This window comes from Schistosoma mansoni, chromosome W (genome assembly GCF_000237925.1).
Source record: "Schistosoma mansoni strain Puerto Rico chromosome W, complete genome".
NCBI classification, from domain to species: Eukaryota; Metazoa; Platyhelminthes; class Trematoda; order Strigeidida; family Schistosomatidae; genus Schistosoma; species Schistosoma mansoni.
In genome coordinates, this window is record NC_031502.1 from 49,066,425 (window position 1) to 49,085,542 (window position 19,118).

At 36.8% G+C, this 19,118-nt stretch overlaps 2 protein-coding genes across 2 annotated transcripts in view; both read left to right on the plus strand.

Moving 5' to 3' along the window:
* Positions 1-1,779: 1,779 nt before the first annotated feature.
* On the plus strand, positions 1,780-14,903 carry Smp_198520 (hypothetical protein; the record flags this gene model as incomplete). The annotated part of the gene is made up of 4 exons (XM_018789989.1): positions 1,780-1,927; positions 7,427-7,588; positions 11,177-11,596; positions 14,607-14,903. The coding sequence occupies 4 exons, from the start codon at positions 1,780-1,782 to the stop codon at positions 14,816-14,818; spliced, it is 942 nt and encodes a 313-aa protein (XP_018655377.1). The 3' UTR covers positions 14,819-14,903.
* A 1,359-nt stretch (positions 14,904-16,262) lies between these two features.
* Smp_198510 (hypothetical protein) overlaps positions 16,263-19,118 on the plus strand; it is a gene marked incomplete at both ends in the record, with an annotated part of 4,326 nt that continues 1,470 nt past the window's right edge. The window contains 1 exon segment of the mRNA XM_018789990.1: positions 16,263-16,575. Coding sequence (XP_018655378.1) covers positions 16,263-16,575 — 313 coding nt within the window.

Genomic DNA, 19,118 nt, shown 5'->3' on the forward strand with positions numbered 1-19,118 from the left:
GAAATCCACTTGATATGGTCTACTAGAATGTCCCCATTGAAGTTTCTAGGACGGCAACTGGTCAGTCTGTAATCGGCACATGTGCATACTGGGGAATTGCCTCGATATTGCCTCCATATTGCCTCGATATTGCCTCGATTGACAAGCATCGTAAGCAAAGATGTGTATTGGCTAGTAGTGGAATGCAGGACACTCGTTTCGACGTATTTGGGTCTGGTGAGTTGTATGTACCTGCATCTCGGAAGTGATGTTCACAGTGTTCGACAGCAGCCCAATCCTGTTTGCGTCAGAGGGCCGTCACCTTATCCGTATGCCCAATGAGTCGTAGGAGTTTTCTTTTGGGGCGCTCGCCCCAAGCCTTAGTCCTAAAGGTATAGCCCACAAGGCAGTGGAACAACGTAAGGAGATTCAGTCCCATGGTAGCCGGCGACCACTAATTGGTTCATACGCCATTTGTTCCCTCAGGATACTGGAACCCATGTGCACCATTGGTTTGGAATCAGGGTTTTCCAACTCCCCTAGGTGGACTTTTCGTATCCACCAACCCGGTTATAGCGCCGAACATTCGCTTTCGTCCTCTCAATTTCGTAAACAACACCCCCGCCACGAGAAGGCAGTGAGTAGTACTTCCCTGGCAGAGGCTATATATTCGCGTGGCCATATGAGAGCATTTCGAGAGGGAGAGCGGACTCTCCCCACTCTCGGCCATACCAGGGCATTTGGGGGCAAGTCAGTTGAATGCAGATTGGGATCGACAATTTATATAGAGAATAGTATACTAATAAATTTAATCATGACTACTTGTTGATACTAGGGTAACTACTTTTGTCCATCTTTCCGTTCGTTTCGACTGCTGTGAGTCTCCCTATAAATTATACCCGTTGCTCGTGTTTATGAAGAGAATATTCAATTAGTATATTCAATCTAAAGTTACTTGTCAAGTAGTGAAAATGTTATTTCGGCAAGTAATTTCTTTACAGTGAGTTTATTTTTTTAAGGTACCTAATCTCAACTGATCCAGTTTTTACCAAATTATATATGGTTATAATGCTTCTAATAAACTTGAGAGCTAGTTCTTTGGTGAAGTGGTGGTTTTACTATTCTTCCGTTTAGGGCTTTGACACCAGATCGAATTTTTTTCAGTAGTCTACTCACATATGAGCTACGCTTACTCTTCCAACTCTTATTAATGTTCACTAGATTGGCTAAGTTAGGATTAATTAACCAACCGGAACCTGACACTTCGCTTCTAAAGGTGTTTCAGGTTGGTAATGACAAATTATTGGCACTTTACAAGTGTCAGTTGGACTAACGGAAATTGTCATTAGTCATTTGAGATTATTTCCTCATTGATTACTCCAGTTAGTAGGAAATAAGATTAAATCACTTTCGACCAATAACAAAGAGATCAGTCTATAGTCTCTAAAGGTTGTAAAATCCATGTATCACCTTTTATTAAGCCTCGAGACACCAACATCAATCTCTTTCGTTAATCCAAAGACAACCTTTGAATTGTGTCGATATGTTCCATGGTTGCATCAGCTTCTGAGAAGTGTCTAGGTATGCTAATAGTGACATTTTAAGAAGTTGTGTGACCTGTCATCAAGGTTTTTCCCTTTGGGTGATGTTAGCGAGTAGTGTCCATCAAAGGTAACCATATCCAACTTTGTCCTGAATGCAAGTAAAATTTATGGTCGTCTTCGCCTTTACAATTCTTCTGTAGTTTCTTCTGTATTGAAAGTGCACATTTTTATCTACATTTTCTCAGCAGTTTCTGAAATGTCTAGTCGGTTATTGACAGGCGGAGAGTGCCCCCAGGGTGTTTTGGATGTTGTTGAAGGTGCTATTGGTTATCTTGCCTTATCAGTCGGATATACATCTATTGAGTACGCAGCGTTGAGAGTACTTTCAAATATTTTCTTTTCTTGTAAGTGTGGTTTCGTTTGTAATCATATAGCGAATTTTCGAATATCGTTTTCTGTATATATATATATATATATATATATCATTCTAAAAGTTGGCGAAAATTTTTAACCAGTAATTTTTTTGAATTCACCACTCGTATTTATTTCTCTAAATGACATATGTTATAACTTGTGGCCTATGTGCTCTATTAATGTATAACGTGATAATACCGCCAATTAGAGAGCAGTGACTTATCGACCCGACTAATGACGTATAAAACCCGTACGAGCAGTCTAGAGACCTTATCGGTCCTGCTTTCCGCTCAGCCCAGTCTATTAGGTCCAGAACACCAATAACAGCCTCGGCAATATAAATCTTTTATTCCAAACATACTAGGTTTATATACCAAACAGACAGACCACATAGTACCATAAAATTGGAAACAACATTTTACATGATTTAGCCGAATGTGGCTGCGAATACGGAAAATATTAATTGATAGACAAGCATAACTCAAGAATGGTATATCGTATAATAAAAGTTCATAGGTCAAAATAAAGCTCATAATAAGAGGGAAATAATATGAATAGTTGAGTTATTTAACAATTATACGATAAAAATACACGCATAGTATTGGTCCATAAATGGATCTCGAAAAGCTATCATTCATTATACTTATAGATATATAACATGTTTCATGTATGTATCATTACCAAGATTTACTTTGATAATTTTGAATAAATTGAGCATTGGGTAGATTGTTATAAATAGATAATATATTTGTAATATCTCAATGAGTAGAAAAATCAGATTTTCTGACGTTTCGTGACTCAGTGTAAGCCACTTCTTCAAAGAATAAATAACCAAATTAACATTAATCCAAGTTTAAATAGTACAACAGAACAACACGAATATTAGGTGCGATCAATCAAAAAACAGGCCTGAATAAATCAATATCATGTCATTTCGGTCAAGGTGATTCATAAGCGATATGTATGTAAATTTGTGTGTATGTATGTGTGCACTGTTAATGGTGAAAAATATGTGACCTTGTAGGGCCAGTGAAATGTCACTGAACCCTAGCCAAATCATCCGGCAGTCGGGTCACTAAATACCGAACGGATCATCGATCCCCGTCAAGGTCAAGGACAATCAACGCGCACCAGTTAATCATACGCCATGGACTGGTCCATGCGGCAGTGGTTCTACTTCGCTTGTATCTACTTTAACTAATATATTCCTGTTATAACGTCCCTTGTGTTACACAGTCTTCAGAGCATCCATGGTCCCTTGATACGTCGATGGGGCAATCCACGTAAGGTGCTGGTCGCGAGGTGTGACTTCGAAGTCAGCTTGTTCGTTACACCGTCCCCGTCTTACTCGAGTAGGCTTCCAATCATTCGACATAGATCATCAACGTTGATGGTCCACAACCTTTATAATGACAAAGGATAAAGTTTAATTTTTAATTTAATGGTGTGAATTGTAAATAATATCAGACTAGGTGACTAGGATAGATAGTCCAAGTAGAATGTATGGTAAGGTCTTCCTTTCTATTGAGAGCAGTAGGATTAAGCATTATATGGAACGCTTCAGCTACTCTCCTTTTTTTGTAATTGGAAAAGCCTTTTTGTAGTATTTTGATATTTTTGAGATCAATTTGATGATTGTTGAAAATGGCGTGAACTGCTATTTCCGATTTAATTTGAAGTCTATCCAGTTCTACAGGATTATTAGGAGGTTTTTTTGTGTACCTAGTATGTTCTTTGGCACGAGTCAAGATTTCGCGAGATGACTCTCCAATATAGAAGGCATCACAATCGACACAGCCTAATTTGTAGACGCAGTCCTGTGTAGATATGAATGGGATCTTTTCTTTTAATCGAACCAAAGTATTTCTAAGTGTGTTCGTTGTCTTGTAATATACTTTAATTCTGTGTTGTCTTAAGATCCTTTGGAGTTCTGTTGTGCCATGACGGTATGGTAAAACTGCAGTACCAATCCATGGCATTTCACTCGAATTATTATTATTACGTACTGAACTGTTTTGTTTTAATATACTTCTAATAATCTTCATAGGAAAATTATTAAATTTTAAGATAATAATTACATTCTTTTGTTCATTTTGTTTGTCCTCTTCTGAAGTGATGATCTTGTTGGCTCTTCTAAAAAGATTTAAGGCTAACGAGATCTTAACACTGAAAGGGTGTGCTGAATGGAAGTCAATATAACGATTAGAGTATGTGGGCTTTCGGTAGATGGATAGATTTAGAACTCCATTTACATTTCTTTTCACTAAGCAATCTAAGAAAGGTAGCTCATTATATTCATTTTCATTCTCATTCGTGAATTTAATGTGAGATGAAAGTGTATTTATCCGTTTTGAAAACAATCTTAGATGAGTCTTTTTTATCACTACAAATGTATCATCTACATATCTAAGCCAAATTAGTGGCTTAATGTCGTTGGTGAAAATATTTGATTCTTCGTGGGCCATAAAAAGGTTGGCCACAATCGGGGACACTGGGGATCCCATTGCTACACCATTAGTTTAGTTGTATAACATTCCGTTGAAAGTGAATAGAGTCGGATTTAAGCAGAGTTTTAAGGATCTCATGATTAAACTGATGCTTAAAGGACATCTGCCAGAAAGAGTATTGTCATTCTCTAGTAAACCACTAATGAATTCTAAGCATTTATCAATAGGAATACTAATGTATAAAGAGACGACATCAAAGCTTACCATGGCTTCATTCTTCTTGGTAATTAATCCCGATAATTTTGATTCAAAGTCATATGTATCTTTAATCATATTATGTGAGTTAAGCTGTAGTGGCTTTAATATGCTGCTTAGATATTTCGATAAAGAGTATGTCGGTGTGTTGGTTAAGTCTACTATCGGTCTTAGAGGGATATCTCGTTTACGAATTTTAGGTAAACCATAAAACCGCGAAGTATTGCATGATTTGGGATACAGAGCAAACCAAAGCGAGGCCCCGAATGAAAGGTTTTAGCTCATTCATTTTCAACAATCATCAAATTGATCTCAAAAATATCAAAATACTACAAAAAGGCTTTTCCAATTACAAAAAAAGGAGAGTAGCTGAAGCGTTCCATATAATGCTTAATCCTACTGCTCTCAATAGAAAGGAAGACCTTACCATACATTCTACTTGGACTATCTATCCTAGTCACCTAGTCTGATATTATTTACAATTCACACCATTAAATTAAAAATTAAACTTTATCCTTTGTCATTATAAAGGTTGTGGACCATCAACGTTGATGATCTATGTCGAATGATTGGAAGCCTACTCGAGTAAGACGGGGACGGTGTAACGAACAAGCTGACTTCGAAGTCACACCTCGCGACCAGCACCTTACGTGGATTGCCCCATCGACGTATCAAGGGACCATGGATGCTCTGAAGACTGTGTAACACAAGGGACGTTATAACAGGAATATATTAGTTAAAGTAGATACAAGCGAAGTAGAACCACTGCCGCATGGACCAGTCCATGGCGTATGATTAACTGGTGCGCGTTGATTGTCCTTGACCTTGACGGGGATCGATGATCCGTTCGGTATTTAGTGACCCGACTGCCGGATGATTTGGCTAGGGTTCAGTGACATTTCACTGGCCCTACAAGGTCACATATTTTTCACCATTAACAGTGCACACATACATACACACAAATTTACATACATATCGCTTATGAATCACCTTGACCGAAATGACATGATATTGATTTATTCAGGCCTGTTTTTTGATTGATCGCACCTAATATTCGTGTTGTTCTGTTGTACTATTTAAACTTGGATTAATGTTAATTTGGTTATTTATTCTTTGAAGAAGTGGCTTACACTGAGTCACGAAACGTCAGAAAATCTGATTTTTCTTCTCATTACATTATTCACTCATATATTATTTATTTATTTTTCATGTATGTGAGATTTCAGAATAATGTGTCTTCATCCAATAACTTACTCTTTTTACACGTCGTGATGGAGCATAGATGGACTACCAGAAATCTCTATCCAACTCCGTCCTGGACAGTCCTTTTCAATCGCCATTCATCCTCTATCATATCTGCTTCTGATTGTTGGCGCAAAGTGTACTTTTTTGTACTTGGGCTTGTCTAACTCCAATCCTCACTTGGAATGTATCTGTCAGCTGTCCTCAGTGCACGACTTCGAGGTGTAGTCCGCCGTATGGCTTCCGTATGATATTGATGATTCGCTCATGTACAGCATAATGTCGAAGAAGTTTCCGGGAAGTTCTATTGTCCACACTGTTGAATCCTTTTTCATAATCAATGAAGTTTATGTTTACTGACAAATTCGGTTTAATCGATTACTCAACATTGATCCGTAGTGTCACGATTTAGTCTGTGCACAATCAATCCTTACGGAATCCGGTCTGTTGATCTCAAATCTGGGCATCTTCTAAATTTCTCACTTGGTTAAGCAACACTCTGTTGAAAAGCTTTCCTAGTACCAATAGTAGTGTGAATCCTCCATAGTTCTCACATTTGTTCAGGTCTCCTTTTCTTGGTATCTTGACGAGGTATCCTTCTTTCCAGTCCGTCGGCACTTGATCTTCCTCCCAAATCTTCTTGAATAGAAGGTGAAGCATGTTTGCAGTTACTTCAATGTCTGACTTCAGAGCTTTAGCTGGTATATTGTCAGGTTCTACTGCTTTCCCATTCTTGAATTGTCTGAAGGCCATCTTGATTTCTTCGGTCCTTGGTGGAGTGACATCTATAGAAAGGTTTGTGTATACTGCTTCGATGTTCGGTGGGTTCAATGGGGCTGGTTTATCCAAGAGTTCCTCGAAGTATTCTACCCATCTGTTCCTTTGTTCTTAATCTCGGTGAATGTCTTGCCTTCTTTATCCTTGACCGATCTCTCTGGTTTATTAGAAGACATGTAATATCACGGGAGCTTGAGACTAATTAATTATCATACACATTTTCAAGTTTCGCATCTGTATGAGATGTTTTTCATTTATGACGTAAATACTAATAACATGAACTTCGAAATAATTTATATTTTAATTATTTATAACTACAATGTTAATAAATCTATTTCCGGTCTTGAAAGTTCATGTCTGAAGTAATTACATCTTCCAGCACTGAAATCACGATATTAAAAAGACATCTAAAAGTCTTTGTTAAGAATATAATTTGTGACTATACATACAATAGTTCTTCATTGCGCAATTTAATAACAATTCTAGTATATTTATGTAGTGACTCATTAATGGAATATTTAATTTATGTTTGAAATATCTGAGCAAATAAACGAACCGAAACAATGTAAGTCAAGTACAAAAATAAGTTAAATAAGATGAAAAACAGTAAAACAATTGGTGCGATGAGAACTAAGGTTAGTAGTTGGGTCTAGAAAAATTAGCAAAACAGCTAGACAAAAGTAATTCCTAAAGTTATATAATATGGTGTATATTATTAATTTGCTTCATGGTAACTTTATTCTCAACATATTTATTTACTTTCTCCAGTTACAGAAGACTTAGCTGTTTCCTCACTAATGAATGCTGAAAGCAGTGGGAGAACTTCGATTCTTTTGAGCGATATTGTACTTGGGTTAATAGATTTGGGATTTGATGTCTCAGGTCTTAATGAAATTCCCCGTAAACGTATGTACAGAGGATGTAAAGAACGTATGTTGCGAATTGTTTTCCACCTACTTGTAAAGCCAGTTTCCGTACCTTTGAAGTTTATCGCTTTAAATAGTCTTGTCTTTCAGATACTTATGGAGGTCATCATTTGTCGTTAGGTGTCTGTATTTGAAAATCACTAATGAGTATTGAAAGCAGTTTACTGTTAACCTTATATTTGTAAGCATGGTATGCATTGATATCGAAAATGTAGCACATCAAAGTGGTGGTTTGTTATTGACTGGAAATATCTAAAGTATATATTTCATGTAATTTAGGTTGAATCTAGTATCATAATTAATTATTGGCAATTGTCCTTGTAAAGTCTAGCGAGGCTACCTGACTGCTTAAATTGAAGTAAGCGTGGGGAGATTCAGGTGTTTTAATCGCTAATTCATTCACTATATATTTTGGTCCAGTTGTACATTTATCCCTCTTTTTGGAACAAGTAGTTTTATAACTATTAAGAAGTCAGTGGAATATCTGATTTCTCTCTTACGAAACGCTAAGAATAAGAATATATGTTTTGTTGTAGAAAAATCTAATGCTAAATTATTATTTCTTCTCTGTGATGTTTTTATTACCAACAAACGGATCATTCTACCATATTTAAAAAGCATATCAGAAATTAAGACGATATTGTTAAAGCCTTTTGGAGCGGGTGTAGCACACAAACTAACAAAATCACTTCAACCGATCCTATGCAAACCAAAGGACGAAATGACAAAAGAAGAAAAACTGAACATCATCTACAAAATAAATTTTTCCAACTGCGAAAAACACTACATCGGACAAAGCAGACGCCCTCTTTATTGTTGGTTTCTGTACTTGACTTCATTTCTGCTTACGCGTTTGGTTGGTGTTTTTGCTGTTGATTGGGTAGCCGTTCGTTTGAAAGATAGTCTTTAGATATTTTTCCTCATTTTTCCGCGCTGCAGGTGTGGTGCAGTATGTTCTCTCCCTCTTGGATAGAGTTTGTACGTAGTTGGTTTTGTGAGCTCTTGGGTTGTTGCTACCGTAACTGAGAATTTGATGTGTGTGGGTCGGCTTCCGATATACTTGAGTCTCCAATTTTCCTGTGTCGGTTCTGACGATTAATACATCCAAGAATGGTAGTTTGTAGTTTGACTCCTGTTCCACTGTGAACTTGATGCCATCGAAGACGTTGATCAGATTTCAAAACCACCTTCGGAAGAAAACACAAACAACTCCGTGGCTAACCTTTCAAAGCAACCTCTGGCAAAAATAGAACACCTACTCCGAAAAGGAATAAACTGCAATACAAGTGACGCCTCAAAACTAGAATTTTTCGCGGTCAAACGCCATGATATATCCTCGCATGTGGACAATTGTGGACACACATTCGACCGGGAAAATGTTGAGATATTGAATAGAGACAATGCATAAAACACTAGAGAATTTTTAGAAGGTTGGCATTCAGGTCAATCAGCAACCAAGAAACACATCGAGATCGACGCAATCTACCAACCAATCAGGAAAATTATGGACCAATATGAGTGCAAGAATCAAATCAAAGGGAGATACAATCAAAATAAAGTTGTAGATAATGACAGGTTAAAGCTCAACAATAACCGATCAAGATCATGGTCTACAGGACAAACTGTGAGCCATATGTGGAGAAATTCAAACATCTCACTACTACCTGAAGTTTGTGCTAATGATGTCGTTCAGAATAACGATAAAAGCTTCACGACCGAACCACCAAGTTCAGAGAACAAAACTCCACCATAAACACCACTATCGTATTCTGTTTTGCATCTGATGTTCCACATTTGCTTGGTCAGCTCTGTAGTTACTTACTACCCACTGTTGCAATTCATTGGTTGATGGGTTTTACTTTTCCCCGACTGAATATATGATGAATGATCATGTTGTTGTTTTATTTGAAAAAATGATTAAAGTGAAGACACTTTCTTTGTCGAACTTCTCATGGATTAACAAAATATGGAATCTTTTAAACGACTTAAGTAACAATGAAATAATGTTCTAGGTGGGTTTCTTCCATTCTATGTGCAAAATGTTGCTTTGGGACTGATATGCGTCAGTCTTTTGACTGGTTTTGACAAGTAAAGCGGTTGAGCCCGCCGACTACTTCACTTATTTTTGAAGTTCTATCAACCTTGATGGGTTGGTGACTGATTGAATTTTGACACGAATTCAAAAATTCCGCCTAGCACTTGCCAGTTTACATCGATTTTCATGTGAGCGAAACGGTCTTCTATCAACCATAGGGCAAGTACCCAGTGGTGTTCCTTTGTGGGTGTGAAGCATGATCTATGAAAGTAGGAGACGTGGAGTTTGTATTTATCTGACTGTAGATGTATTCCTAGGCATTGGTTTCATATGGTCGAAAAAGCAAATGAAGAATATTGAGGATAAGTGTAGAATTCTAGGCAAATCGGTTAGAAAGACTGTGTATTGATCAATTGATGTGATTAGAGCATATTTTACGTGTGTTTGACCATTGCCTACCTCGATGGGTAATATTAGCTGATGTTGGAGTAGGTTTGGAAAATGTTGGCAATTGGTTGGATTGAGACGTATCATCTCTCAATGAAGTTGCTGACCTGATCTGGTTCATTATGGTAGGTACAGACTATGTGGTTGTGGTATGCGGAATTGTTTTAATCAGTTTTTGGAGATATTGTATGACTCCGTTTAGGATTGGTTACAGTAACACAGATACATGAAGTTTATATTCACGTAGTACTTGAGTTTCAGTAAATCTTCATACATAACGTTTTTTCTATTTGTATTCTCATTGTTTAATCATTCCCACTGTCATGAATTTTACTATTATTTCAACTCTTTTGCTATCCCTCTTGTTAATTTAATCTATCGTGGTTTTTCATTTCGGGTAACGCACAATTTTGCCAGACTCTAAATTGATCTTGTCGTGTTTATTTACTTAAATGTAAAAGACTTCCATTTACAACTGTATACTTTAAAGCCGACTCATTTGTATATATTGAACAGATGTCCAGTAATAGTTCATCAAAAATAATAGATACAGTTCATATTTTACGAATTATGGTCAAATTTTATTTTATTTTTATTTCTTCTGTGATCCATCTTCTATTAATTACCGTGATATTCGGTTAGTTAGTCTAAGCGATGGCTGAACTGATATTTTAGTTATTTCAGTTATCCATTGTAAATTGCAGATTGATACTTATCGTACCAATGTTTTTTCTGGTGAAATTCAAAGTGCAGGAGTTTATGGCTACAAATCTGGATAGAACTTTCCGCCTTATAATGGATCACATCTCAATGTAGCCTAATTAAAATCGTTGATTCTTGACGATTGATGCCCTTTCGGATTTTTCTGCCCATATTTCGAACTGAAAATGCCTAAAGGTACTTTATGTTAATTGACTGAAGTGCTTTTGTCACAGACGAATCAAAGATTATTAGTAAAAAGCATATTGTTCCTGTCATATAACTTTGACTTGTTTTTCTTCAGAATAGAAAATTCTTAATCGCTAATACACATCGATTTTAGTATTTACTTACATAAATATTTTGATTTTCATCGATTTTTATTGATGGCTATTCTTTCATATCGTTCAGCTACCAGCATCGGAAGTTCTCCCAAGAAAGGTGTGGTATGTGCTGCAGTTTTGGGCCCAGGAGGAACAACAATTATTCCTCGACCCTTGTCATTGCGTCCTAATTGGTCGGGGAATCCACGTTTTGGTGGGATGGGATCCACATCCATGTTAAATACGGGTGTAGGTCAAGGTATTTCAGATCAGCTGTCATGCTCTCTGCCACCTCCTGCTCCTGCACACTTACAACTTCCTATATTACCGGAACCACACACGTTCTTAAATACACGTGTTAAACGAGCACCGATTGCTTCTGACCCGTCTTCATTACGTCGTCGTGTAGTTGAACAACGTCGTAAAGTTCAAGAGTCCTTAATTCGATTCTTGGGTCGTGTTCAGCCTGTCCAATACTTATTTCCGGGTGATGCTGAATCGTTCATGTGTATGCTATTTCTGTTTCAACCAAGTTTATATTCTGTATTTTTTTTTATCTAGTTACGTTTCTTACGGTGGTAATTTTTTTGCAAGCATTAACAATTGTTACCATTGGGATGTGGATAAACAGGAAAAAATATTATTTTTTAGTCATAATTCACATAAAAGCTCAAATGAAATAATGTTGCACTTCGGAGTATTTCAGCAACATTTTAAATCATATTTGCTAGCAGATACTAGTTAGTTTAGCCCACTTTTCCTTGAAGTACGTGCTAATGATATTGCCTACGGGGACAATGAAAGGTTTTCAGCTAAACCATCCAACTCAGCGAACACAACATTCCCACCTTGAGATACAAATAAACGTTATCATTTGGAAAAAATCATCATTAGTCTAACTATGGTAGTGTTCCAACCGAAATATTTACTTAGAGAACAATGCAAACCAAATGATTAAGGGATATGTCACAAAATATGTCAGACATTATGAAGAGAGGAAAATTATGTAGTAATTAAAGAAAAATTAGCAGAATGATACATTCAAGAAGTTGTTTGTATAATAAAAAAAGGCAGCACAACATGTGCTAAATTTATTTATATTTGCTAGCGTATGGAGTTACATAGTCATCCAACTTATGAAAATCTATTTTATTAATTAGGATCTCTAAAACAAATCATAATCCACCAAAACTATTCATGCGCCTCTAAAATTATTATAAAAGAGCATGCAGCAGAGTCTGTAGTTCTGTCAGCAATAATTGGATAAATTCAGGATTTGGATAAAAATTGTGTAATTATTAAACAATGAAGTATTTCATAATTGAAGATGGCGTGGGGTACGAGAAGCTCTTCATTACCTAATTGATTACAATTCTAATTTGTATGATTTATCGCATGAAACACATAATCTGGTTGCGACATTATATGCAGTCAAATGATTCATTCAAATTAGTCCCAAACACCGATCTCTTCTGCAATAGTAGTGATGGAAAAATAAATGTAAGTAATGCAATCTTTAAGGGTAAACAGTTGACCGACGTTAGAATGGACCATAAAATCCGGAGTAAGAATTCTCACTTGTTTATCTAACTATAGTTACGTTTATGGGTTATCTACAATATTACCCCTGAGATTTTTAAGGATGGTGATCCTGTACTAGCAGCGAGATTGACTGAGGTCTTAGGTAGAATCTGGGAACTGGACGTAATCCAATCTAACTGGTCATAATCACTGATTGTGCCAGTCTATAAGAAAGGACAAAAGTCCTCCTGTGACAATCACAGAGGGATCAGTTTGACTAATATAGTGTCTAAAATATTAGCTTCAATAATACTTGGACGCCTAACGAAAGCTCGTGAAGAGCAGACTAGAGAAAACCAGGCTGGTTTTCGACCTGGACATGGTTGCATAGACCAGATATTCACTCTACGTCAGGTCATAGAATATAGACATACATTCAGACGTCCCACAATCATAGTATTTCTTGACATTGAGGCGGCATTTGACTCTGTTGATCGTGAGGTTCTATGGCAGTGTTTGTCACTGAAAGGAGTACCAAAGAAGTACATTAACCTCATAAAGGCTCTCTACTCGAACACAACTGGTCGAGTTAGAGCCTATGGCGAACTGTTATCAGAATTGGTTACCTCAAGTGGTGTTCATCAGGGCTGTCCACTCTCTCCATTCTTGTTTAACTTTGTCGTTGACATGCTTTTGGAGATAACACTTTCATCATCTCAATCTCCAGGAGTTGAACTTTTACCAGGAGACTCACTTGTTGACTTAGAATACGCCGACGACATTGTTTTTATTTGGTGAAGATGCTGACAAAATGCAGAGTCTTCTGATCACCATAAGCAACTACGCAGGCATGTTCGGGATGCGATTCTCTCCCTCGAAGTGCAAAATGTTACTTCAGCATTGGGTTGCATCGACACCTGAACTAATGATAGGGAGTGAAGTAGTTGAGCGTGTTGACCGTTTCACTTATCTTGGGAGTCTCATCAGCCCTTGTGGTCTGGTGTGTGACAAAATCTCAGCACGGATACAGAAGGCTCGTCTAGCTTTCGCCAACTTGCATCATTTATGGCGTAGGCGAGATATCCGTCTAGCAACCAAAGGACTGGTTTACTGCTCAGCAGTTCGTTTCGTCCTACTCTATGGCAGTAAAACATGACCGATAAGAGTAGAGGATATTCGTAGGCTACTAGTATTCGATCATAGGTGTCTTCGAAGCATTGCTCGTATATCCTGGGACCACCGGGTAAGTAATGCAGATGTTAGGAAACGGGTACTAGGTAAGGATGGAAAATCGATTGATGAAGTAGTAAAACTTCATCAGTTGAGATGACTGGGACATGTGTTACGTATGCCCAACCACCGACTGCCCCGACGTGCAATGCTTTATGGTGTAGGAGTAGGTTGGAAGAAAGCTAGGGGCGGCCAGACCAAAACGTGGCACAAGTCCATGAAGTCATTGACAATTGGACTGAGTCATGTTGGTAGGTGTAGACTACCTGGTTGGGATGCGCGAGATGATAACAACCGATGGTTAGAGACCTTGAATGACATGGCTCAAAATCGTTTGCAATGGCGTAGGTGCATTCACTCTTTGTGTTCTGCCGAATTGTAATCTTCTGAATTCTTCATGTCTCTATCTTAATTCTCTTTCCAAATTTATTTCACTGGATTATATCCGTTGAATAACATTTTTACACCCTAATCTTTGGGATTACTGCTTATACTCTTACTACTTCTATCACTATGGGATTTGAATCGACAACTGGATCTCTGTGTTAATGTGGAATGACAACTCGAACTGATGTACGTACGTACGAAGTTCTACGTTGTGACCGACTGACTGAATCTACAATATTAACACAACTGGCAATTTTTCGTTTTGTTTATGTATATTGATGTTCGTGTTTATATGTTTTAATACTAATATAACTTTAGAACTAGTAATATTTTTCTTCGTTTCTATTTTATGATATAAAATAAAAATCAACCATGTGCAGTGATTACTCCAAAAGAGTCACCTCGTCCATATCTATCAGCTCTACTTGCTAGTGTAACCAACGATTGTGATATGAAAATGTCAATGTCAGACAACAAAGATGAACAAAATCTTGTGAAGTCCAAATCAAACGTTTTTGTAAATAGTAGTTCTAATCAATCTCCTGAAACAAAAAATCCATTTTTATTAAAACCGAAATTTCCTGAATATTGACTAACACCATGATTAGATATACACCTTGTACATATTCTTTTAATATTTTTAGATAAACATCCACAATAAATTCTTTATAATTTTCAAAAATTGAATTTAATGTACTTCTTTTTTTCAAATTAACTAGTTGAAGAATGGATGTGATGTTTTCAGGAATAATACATTTGATCTGTGCATCCATGCAACGAAAGTTGACGGACAAACGCAACATTATTAGATGACTGGGGAATATTAAGTGAAACAATATAAAGGCACAATATCATTACCCACCTCAGGTAATGAAAGACGATCGCACAATATCGCAAATTGATTGAAAGTAGACATGTACACCATTGGATTCCAACTCAATGGTCTAGAGGTTCAGCGTTTGCGCACAAGACCGAAGGTTCTTGGGTTGATCCCTAGTGGCAGGGTCGTGGATGCACACTCCTGAGTCCCATACTAGAACTAAAAAACTGTACAGTGCTTTTAGGTTTTCAGTGGTCTAGCTAAGATCATTTAGTGGCTTAAAATATGAAAATATTATCCTTAATTTGATCTTCATCAGGTGTCACTCTAATTGGCTACCCCATTACACGTATAATATCGAAATCGGTATCACATGATTTCATCTTAATTAATAGTCAAAATGGGTGTACAATCAATATATGAATGAGTGTATTTTCGACTAGGGTCGTCGTCGTGCTCTGGCGTTTAATAAATCTTCACTTGTACCAGTCTTGGTGTTCAGTGGTTCCTCATTTTACAAGTATAAGTAATAAACAATTCATATGAACTCATTATGTTAAAGATAATTGAACTGGTTGGTGAAATATGAATGGTAGAGAGGTCGTGTAGCTTGGTCTGAAGACTATCAGTACTATCACCCAACAGTACTTGGTTCGACATTTGCTTAGGCTAACGTTGCTTATAAGTTGCATTGGTCGTCTTTGTTCGTTTATAATCAGGGAATGACTGATATCACGAAGATACTAAAGATCATAGATAATAGGTCAAGGTTATTTTAAAGAAGCCATTTAAGTGCTGACTCTGTGGAACTATTAGTTGTACAGTTTTTTAAATCCTGTATTGTATCATATGCGGTTATTATAATGCCTATGTTTAAATGAAAAACGACTGGAATTAAAGCTTTTTATTGTTAGTGACGATTTTGAACGACACAGTCACTTATTCAAAATAAATGTGGGCTTTAAACTATTTATTTATTTATTTAAACACATAAATATTGGTACAAAGAAGCACCAGATACATATGCGCCGCACAAATCCCATTTGATTTGTGTGAGGGCTGTGATACTGCCCAGGTGCCCAGACTGAAGCAGGAGGGGGGCTTTAAACTGACTAGGGTCTATTGACTAACATGAGTTTACATTGTTAATTTGAATCTGAAATGTAGTTATTCTTATTAATAAAATGATTACATAGAAAATATAGTGGATTTTATTATGTCGAAATTGTATTTACCTACATTTCAATGTTTTATAGTTTTAATGTATGTATACATTTGTAGTCGACTGTTAAACAAATTAAGTATTTTGTTGATCAATTCAATTGATAAATCCTGTTATGCAGAGTTTGTAATTCCTCAACTGATTGTAGAAATTTATTCAGAAAGTTTCTCATGCATGACTCCCATGTTTCAACTTCATATTGTATCGATGAGCATGTCTTATCTAATTCTGAATTTTGTTGCAGTAATTGTTCTTCTTGATCAATCAACTCATCTAATGTTTCCTTTTGATTTTCAGACTTCTCCATCTGAATTTAAAAAGTAATAAATATGTAAGCATTTTCATCATTAACTATCATCAGCTTGAAAATAAGAAAAAAGATAGATAACTTTCGTTCTTTTTTTTAATTCTTCTGGAATACATATGTTTCTGTAAGGGATCAAACTCAGGATCGTCTATAAGTATGACACTTTCATCCATTCAATCGGAATTCGAAGCTTTATATTTTCTGACCTCACTTGCCTTGCTATGTAGTGCTCAATTTAGTTGAGTTTCATATTCTATAAAATCGTCATACAATTACTATGGTTAATAACAACCATGTCCTTTAAGATGGATCTCACTAAGTTCCAACGGTAAGTCATAACTTATAGAGCCAATTAATTGAGAAGTATGATAATGCACCTACATTGACTTGAAAGCAGCATTTGACTCTGTAGACCGAGAGGTTCTGTGGTAGTGTCTGTCATTAAAAGGTGTACCTGAGAAGTACATAAACCTTGTGAAGGCTCTTTACTCGAACACTACCAGTCTAGTCAGAGCTTATGGCGAACTGTCATCTGATTTTACAACCTCAAGTGATGTCCGTCAAGGCTGTCCATTATCCCCATTTTTGTTTAACTTCATTATAGACCTGTTGCTGCAAATAACACTCTCGTCGACTGAATTTTCAGGAATTGATCTTCTACCAGGAGGTTCACTTATCGACTTAGAATACGCAGATGACATAGTCCTGTTTGGTGAAGACGCTGAAAAAATTCAGTCTTCTGTTAGAACTGAGTAATAATGCCAGGATGTTTGGGATGCGTTTCTCCCCATCCAAATGTAAATTGTTACTCCAGGACTGGCCTGCGTCAACACCTGAACTAAGGATAGGGAGCGAAGTAGTCGAACGCGTCGACAACTTCACTTATCTTGGAAGTCTGATTAGCCCTAATGTGTTGGTGTCTGACGAAATCTCAGCACGGATTTAAAAAGCTCGTTTGGCTTTTGCCAACTTACGTCACCTATGGCGAAGACGAGATATCCGTCTATCAATTAAGGGACGAGTATACTGCGCAACAGTTCGTTCTGTTCTACTTTACGGATGTGAAATATGGCGATTAAGAGTAGAAGATACTCGTAGGTTACTAGTATTTGACCACAGATGCCTTAGAAATATTGCTCACATCTGCTGGGATCACCGGGTAAGTAATAGTGAGGTTCGACGCAGGGTAATAGGGAATGATGGTAAATCAGTTGATGAGGTGATGAATCTTCATCGACTGAGATGGTTAGGCCACGTGTTACGTATGCCTGAACACCGATTACCACGACGCGCAATGTTGACTAGTGTAGGAGATGGTTGGAAGAGAGTTAGGGGCGGCCAAACCAAAACATGGCATCAATGCTTGAAGTCACTAACTTCTAGTCTGAGCCATGTTGGCAGATGCAGACTACCTGGTTGGGGTCCGCGTGACTATCGTAACCAATGGTTGGAAATTGTAGGTAACATGACTCAAAATCGATCACAATGTCGTAGGTGTATACACTCTTTATCTTCCCTTAAACCTTGATATTAAAATTGTTTCATAACTTTTTTCCTTCCTATACTATATCCTTATATACAACCTTTCTTTATATACTACCACCACTAAATTAATTACTTCTATGAATCCGGTGTTGATCTTGTTGTGCTAACGAGGTATGGCAACTTGGACCGATGCATATATGTGCCTGGTCCTACGTTGTAGCTGACTGACTGACTGAATGCACCTACAATATTAAATGGTAGTCTCTTGATTGGAATTGGACGGATGAATCACTGACTTTCGACGCAGTAGATAGATTATATCACGCTCGCCTCCGGTTCTAAAAAAAGGATTCCATTTTATAGGTTCACAATATCGGGTAGTCATAAACTACGACATTTCAAACAGTTTATTACTTCCCAGTACTTATTGTTCTGAAGCTAAATTACTTTCATGTTGTACAGAATATTCACACACTCAAGTTCGTAAGTAAACATTACATATATTACAGGATATCAATTAAGAAAGATTGAAAGTCAAAATCTTGATCGTCCATACTGTAGAAGTTTTTATTGGTAAGCATTTATGAAATTGTACAAAATCATACCCGTAACTATTGGTAATAAATCATATTGGTTTGGATTTCATTGACTAGTACTTTTGACGTTACTCAACTAATCGAGTATAAACAGAGATATTCTAACAGCTGGATGAGTTTCAGTTTTCCAATAAGACAAATGATTGTTTATTAGTTCTACAATGATGAAACCATTTACCACGTATTGTGTAAATCTTAATATTTGTCCTACAAATTCACATATATGTATTATATTTAATGAGATCAGTTCAAATGATTTTTAGTTATAAATGTTACTGAAGAGCCCCTATTACTATCACATAGATCAACCAAATGCAATTCAGAATAGCAAAAATAATCCAAAAGTACAAATTCTTAATATTACTACTAGCAGTACCGCCATGACATTTGTAATTTGAAGGGGATTTGTGGAGATTTCAGTATTTTTCAAAATTGAAATCATGAATCAATTGAAGCTAGACC